This window comes from Coffea eugenioides, chromosome 3 (genome assembly GCF_003713205.1).
Source record: "Coffea eugenioides isolate CCC68of chromosome 3, Ceug_1.0, whole genome shotgun sequence".
In the NCBI taxonomy this organism is placed as follows: Eukaryota; Viridiplantae; Streptophyta; class Magnoliopsida; order Gentianales; family Rubiaceae; genus Coffea; species Coffea eugenioides.
Window position 1 is genome coordinate 36,245,964 of NC_040037.1, and position 6,917 is coordinate 36,252,880.

Genomic DNA, 6,917 nt, shown 5'->3' on the forward strand with positions numbered 1-6,917 from the left:
ATTTGATAAAATTGTGACATAGATCAAGTAAAAATTAACCTTTAACATCATAATTTAACATATCTAAATTACATAACCACTAGAATTCCTCTACCCTCACCAAACAAATAACCTCATCGAGCAGTATTTTCCATTGTATAGAAATTGAACTTTTTTTTTTCCTTTATAGAATCAAATCCCATCTTAGGTGGTCAATTCAAGTACTTATTTTTCCTTTTAGACATTCGGGAACCTAAAGAAATCATCCCATAAGCTTTTTGCACAAGAAATCATCCCACAAATTTGGTGTTAATTGTTTGATAGTCAGTTAATAACTCTCAAACAAAATGAAAGATTGAGGAGACATGAAACTTCACTGCCATAACCAAATTGAATATAATCACTCGTACAGTTGCATTGAGCCTACGACTTAGAGACCAAGAGTTATATGCAATTCATAAGGATGGCTTTTGTATTAGAGTAAGAGTAGGAGTGCTAAGAAAGTCTTGATGTAATAGCTAAAATTGAAATTTCAAAAATTAGAGGTCTTGAGTTCAAATTTCTCGCCCCCTTTCCTATTTTTTTAAGATCCACTCCTCTCTTGCTTGCAAAATTAAAAAGAAAAAGGAGTAAGAGTAGATTAAACTTATCGTGTTTAAAAAATAATAAAAAATAAAAAATTTATAAGAATGTGTGCTTAACCCTTTATCTCTTTCTAAATCTCTGCTCAATAAAAATTAGGAACAAAGTTAAAAATTAGCCAGATTAGCCTAAAATCACCAAAAAAAAATCTAAAATGTATCTAATAGAGTGCGTCTACCCATCTACCATGGATGACTATGGTTGTAAGTTCCTTTTCAATCCCACCCACACTGAAATTTTTTTTTTTTTTTTTTTGTCAAAACCCACGCTGAATTATTGAGATGGTTTCGTAAGTTCATTATTGCTTCAGACTTGCGAGCATAGTACTGGCCACCACAAAAATATAAAAAAAGAAGTAAAGGTGACGGAATACCTATTTTTTTTATACCTATTTTTTATCAAATATACCAATTCTACCCCTTAACCCTCAATTCTCTCTATTTAGAAAATAAAACAAATGATTTTTTTGAGTTGTCTTTTGCTTAATTATATCAGGGTATTTTGGTCATTTTGACCATTTCCGTTAAGTTTAACGGATTCCGTCACTTTTACAATTTAGTTCAAAGCATGAGATGTCGTATTGTATATTTTGAAACTATAGGGGGCTTTTCTATTTATTAGGCTTACCACAGGGGGCTTTTTTATTTTTAACCCAATATAAAAACACATGGATAGACTCGGTCATCCTTTTTTTTTTTTCTTTTTTGAAAGATAGACTCAGTCATCCTTTATTTAGTTAAAGTCTTTTTACACTTTTCGTACTCTGTCTAGCAGGTCAAAATTTACCACATTATTTTATCAATTTAAGTATTATATGCACAATGAAGAAGAGGTGTCCAAATTTAAACTATTAGATCTAGTAGATTAGGTCTATCCAAACTTTTGTCGTGGAAAGAGAGCAGAAAAAGTTAACAAGTGTAATTCTATTCAAATGTCAGCCCAAACAGTAAATGCAAGTTGTAACCGTTCAAGTTTAGACTAAAAACAAAAAAATAAATAAATAATAGCCTAAAAACACAAAAAAAAAAAAAAAGAAGAAGAAGACGACGTATCTGCCATGGATGACCGTGGAAATGGCTGTAAGTTCCTTTTCAATCCACAACAGTGAATTATTGAAATGGCCCAGTGACGTGAGTTTGGCGTGTCTAACTTGTATGCATTACTGCATTTCAGCAGCATCCGCATATAATATAGATTATTATACAGAGGTAATAAAGTAAAAAATTTGCCTTTCCTGTCTATCACTTGATATGCTTGTCGGGAACCTTTTCATTTTCCTTTTATTGCAGCAATTCTAAAAAGAGTATTCAAAAGCTTAAAGTACCCTGTGAGTAGAGTAGATAAGTCCCCTTGAGACCTTCAAGAGTTGCCGATTTTTTAGGATTCTCACGGAATAGGATTTGTTCAAATATCAAAAGTCTTTGGACTTGGAAAAAAAAAAGCTTAAAGTACGAATAAATAAAAAGGCTAAAAACCACCACCAACGACTCGTAGACTTTTGGTTTCATCTACTGCTGCATTCAACTCTTCCTCACCTTCAAACTTGCAAATTGCTCGGTTCCATTCCGCACTCTCAAAACTATCAAACTCTCTCTTTCTCTCAGATAGAGACCTGATGGCGGACAAGGTGGTGGATGCACTACTTGGTTCCACTGTTAAAGTTCTAGTGGAGAAGGCAATAAACTTGGCTTTCGAGCAAATTGGCCTATTTGTTGGCTTCAAGAAAGATTTGGAGAAACTGAGGGATACGTTGACTCTGATCCAGGCTGTCCTTCGTGATGCAGAGAAAAGGCAGGTGACTGAAGAGCTCATGAAGGGATGGCTGGAGATCCTTGAAGCAGTGGCTTTCAATGCTGGTAATCTCTTGGATGACTTCAACTATGAGATGATCCGGCGCAACGTTGAGATTCAAAACCAAATGAAGAGGAAGGTATGCTTCTTCTTCTCACTCTCCAATCCCGTTGCATTTCGTTGCAAAATGGCCTGCAACATTCAGAAAATCAATATGGATTTGATAAGTATCAATGAACAAGCAACGAAACTTGGCCTCCTCCGGTCACAGACTGCACCTGCTCTTTCTCCTCCCAGTGGAGCAGGATTTATAAAGAACAAAGAGACTGACTCTGCTGCTGTTGGTGCGAGTTTTGTTGGAAGAGATAATGATGTTTCAGCAATAGTAACAAAGTTGACTGCCACGAGTAACAATGAAACTATCTCCGTTCTTCCAATAGTGGGGATGGGCGGGATCGGGAAGACCATCGTCGCTCGAAAAGTTTTCAATAATCTAAATATTGAAAACTATTTTGACAAGAGAATGTGGGTATGCGTATCAGATTTTGAAAAACATTTTGATGCCAACAGGCTTTTAGCTTTGATTCTAGAATCATTGAAAGTCCCAATGGCCGAAGTTAGGGATTCTAGGGAAGCCAAAGTCCAGAAGCTTAAGGAAATATTGGATGGTAAAGAACCAAATGGTAAAAAGCCGCTTAAGTATCTATTGGTCCTCGATGATGTATGGAGTGAGGACCCACACCATGGGATGAGTTTCTTGATTCTTTGCGAGGTATTAGCTCAACCAAGGGGAGCTGGATTCTTCTGACCACACGTAACGAACAAGTGGCAACCATCACAGCAATTTCTTCTCGTCCTTGTTCCTTAGAGGAATTATCAGATTATGATTGTTGGCTCATCATTGAAAAAAAAGCATTTGGTTCCAACGAAGCACCGGATGATCTTAAAGAGTTAGGATTAGAGCTTGCAAAGAAATGCCAAGGCTTACCATTAGCTGCAAGTGTTCTTGGCGGTATGTTGCGCAACAAGGGAAGTGACGTATGGCATTCAATTTTAGATACTGGGCTTCAAAATATAGGTGGAAACAGAAATGATTACATCAATAAAATTTTGAAGTTGAGCTTCGACCATCTTCCATATCCATCTCTTTAAAAGTGTTTTGCTTATTGTTCAATTTTTCCCCGGGGTTTTGAAATGGAAAGGAATCAACTAATCCAACTTTGGGCGGCAGAAGGATTTCTTCATTCAAATCCAAGGAACAAGATGTGTATGGAGGAAGTTGGTAATTGGTACTTAACCATTTTGTTGGATAGTAACTTATTTCAAGATGCAGAGAAGGATGATTATGGGAATGTTTTGTACTGCAAAATGCATGATCTTGTGCATTATATGGTGCAATCCATTTCCGAATGTAGAACTCTAAGGTTGAAAGAGCCAACTGAAGCTGATTTTCATGGCAAGAGCTTTCGGTATCTTGTAGTGGAAAGAAATTGTGGGGAAGAAATACCACTGAATCGGAGTTTCAGGAAAATAACAACATTAGTTTTAGTGGAGAGCAGATCAATTGATGACGGTTTGATCACATTTTTGGCTTGCTTGCGTGTGCTAAACATAGCTTCGTCAGGTGCCAAGGATCTTCCTAAATCAATTGGCAAGCTATCTCATTTAAGGTACCTCGATTCATCAGATATTCCAGTGGAAACTTTACCGGACTCTCTTTGTAAGCTTTACAACCTGCAAACATTAAGGCTTCAAGATTGTAGATCATTGACAAAGTTTCCAAACAATTTCAAGAATTTGGTGAATCTGAGGCACTTTGACTTTTTCCACAAGGATAAATCAAGTGATCAACGCCTCTTGAGATCGGACAATTGCATTCACTCCAAACATTGCCATTTTTCAATATTGATAAAGAGTTGGGTCGAAAAATTGGACAATTGGGAAGTCTAAAGAATCTCAGTGGAAGTTTTGAGTTACGAAATCTTGAATTGGTGAGCAATAAGGAAGAAGCCAGGTCTGCAAAACTGATTGAGAAGCCAAACATTGATGTGTTGAAATTATTGTGGAATGAGTCAAGGAAGAATGACAGCGAATGCAATCAAGTGCTGGAAGGCTTGCAACCTCACCCAAATTTGAAAGGTTTGATAATTGAAAGATTTTTTGGTGACCAGCTTTCGACATGGATTGGAGAACTCGGGAGAATGGTGAAGTTCAAATTGCAAGATTGCAAAAATTGCAAAGAGTTACCAACTCTTGGAAACATGCCTCTCCTCAAATCTCTTCGCTTGAAAGGACTTGACGGCGTAACTAGGATAAGCCCTTCTTTTTATGGCAGATCAGGCGTGCATAGTGGCAGTACCAGTCAAAGACCCCTAAACTTGTTTCCAGCACTTGAAGATCTCATTCTAGAAAATATGCAAAATTTGAGGGAATGGACGGAAGCAACAGTTCATGATGGGACAGTGGCAGTGTTTCCAGTCCTTCATACGGTAAGAATTACTAATTGTCCTCAATTAGCCACTTTTCCAAGTCATTTTCCACATCTCAAGGAATTGAACATCAGGAAAACCCAAAATGGATCAGCATTAATGACATATATTTGTAGTGGAGTCAGCACTCTCACTGGACTTTTTGTTAAGAGTGTGACTGGACTCACCAAACTACCAAATATGTTATTCCAAAACAATCCCAAGCTTGCACATCTCGAATTAAGAGATTGTGGTGATTTGACCCAATTCTTGGATTTTTCATTTGATGTTCCCCAAACTTTAGAAGGACCAAATTGCCAATCAGTACTTGAGCACAGTGATATTGACAATAATGCTCCTCAACATTTGGTTGGCCTTGAGTCCCTAGAGTCATTAATTGTTTATGAGTGCCACTCGCTCGAGTCAATTTCAATCCCCAAGGGACGCAAATACCTCACTGCCTTGCGAGAATTATGGATTGAGTCCTGCAATGGGTTGACCCACTTGTCCGTCCCCCAAATTTCTGAGTCAGAGTGGGATTCCACTTCTTCACCCTCCTCCTCCTCCGGTACTTGTCCTCCTCCTCTTCCTCTTGAGCAATTGTACGTATCCTTTTGCCACAGTCTTATCTCCTTTCCAATTGATTTAACTCGAACACCTTCTCTCTCTTTCGCGGACATAGTACACTGTGAGAAATTAACCGACTTGCCCAAGGGGAAGCTTTGTTCTCTTACAAGCTTGAGATACTTACTTATCGGACCATTCTCAGAAGCTACCACAGAGCTGCATTCCTTCCTAGACCTCTTTGATGCTCTCCTACCACCGCACCCCTACTTCCCCTCCCTTTCAAAATTATTTCTGCATGGATGGTCTCGTTGGGAATCTCTGCCCGAGCAACTTCAGCACCTCTCTGCCCTAACGGAGCTTCAACTAGCTTGTTTTGGAGTAAAATCATTGCCCGATTGGTTTGAGAACCTTTCCTCACTTGAAAAACTCAGGCTCTGGAATTGTGAAAAGCTAGAGAATTTACCCTCTCACCAATCTATGAGCAGCCTAACCAGACTAAGAAAGCTGCAGATTACGAACTGTCCCCTCCTAAATGAAAGATGCAATCCAGAGAGCAGCAGCAGTAGCACCGACCCCAATTCTGAGCAGTCCAAGATCTCCCACATTCCTAGAATTGTAATTGATGGGAAGAATATCAGAGGCTAATCTCCATTTGAAATTCACAAATCACGTTGGTTTCCCCAATTAAAGCTACTAGGTAATCCTCTGTACTGCTACACAGTTTTGTCAATTAGTTGTTGCTTCTTCTATCCATCTATATTTATTTTTTTTCCTTAAAATCTTTTCTTAGTATGGACAGCGGTAATGTATTGATACTGTTTGTCAAACAAATCTTCAATTGTGCAGCCTAACTTCTGCCTATTAGCTGTTGCAAATCTATCTTTCCTTCGTCCTCTCTGAACTTATGCTTTCCAGCTAACCTCTCCATTTATTTGTTTGTGTGTTTTTTCTCTGAGTTTCCATTTTTTAGATATTCATTTGCGATCTACTACCACTTTTAACTTCCTCCAACTGATTGTATGTTTCAACTTGTTAAGAATTAATGTTGTGCAAAAGTTGTTTGATGAGAGCAATTTTGTAAGACCGTACCTGATATGGTTACTCACATAATTGTCGTGTCTGATATGGTTACTCACAACCATTTTCAGTTGTCATAATTTATGGAAAATTTCACAATTTTTAGTGGTTAATATAAACTTAATTAACTCAGGGCAGTCAATTAGGCTAATTTTTCACCATATCCAACAAGTATTTTTTATCAAATTTGTTCGGTCTTATTTTCTTTCTACTTTGCTCAAGCATTGTGTACGTTACGTATCAATCTTTTATGTCCATCTTTTTTATTAATTTCATTACTGATCATTTCAGTTAATTGTTAATTCAAATCTGGATTTTTATGCAGTAGTGGAAGTGTAAAATCGTGCCTTTTGCTCAAACAAATTACGAGACTGCCTTGGCTTCTTTTGAAGT

The 6,917-nt window shown here is 37.6% G+C and overlaps 2 protein-coding genes across 2 annotated transcripts; both read left to right on the plus strand.

The window, feature by feature from the left end:
- Positions 1-2,236: 2,236 nt before the first annotated feature.
- Positions 2,237-3,220, plus strand: LOC113766507 (putative disease resistance protein RGA4). Its single transcript, XM_027310692.1, has one exon. It carries the CDS (start codon positions 2,237-2,239, stop codon positions 3,218-3,220), a length of 984 nt encoding a protein of 327 aa, XP_027166493.1.
- Positions 3,221-3,675: 455 nt separating this feature from the next.
- On the plus strand, positions 3,676-6,092 carry LOC113766508 (putative disease resistance protein RGA3). The gene is made up of 2 exons (XM_027310693.1): positions 3,676-4,255; positions 4,327-6,092. The coding sequence occupies exons 1-2, from the start codon at positions 3,676-3,678 to the stop codon at positions 6,090-6,092; spliced, it is 2,346 nt and encodes a 781-aa protein (XP_027166494.1).
- Positions 6,093-6,917: the final 825 nt, after the last annotated feature.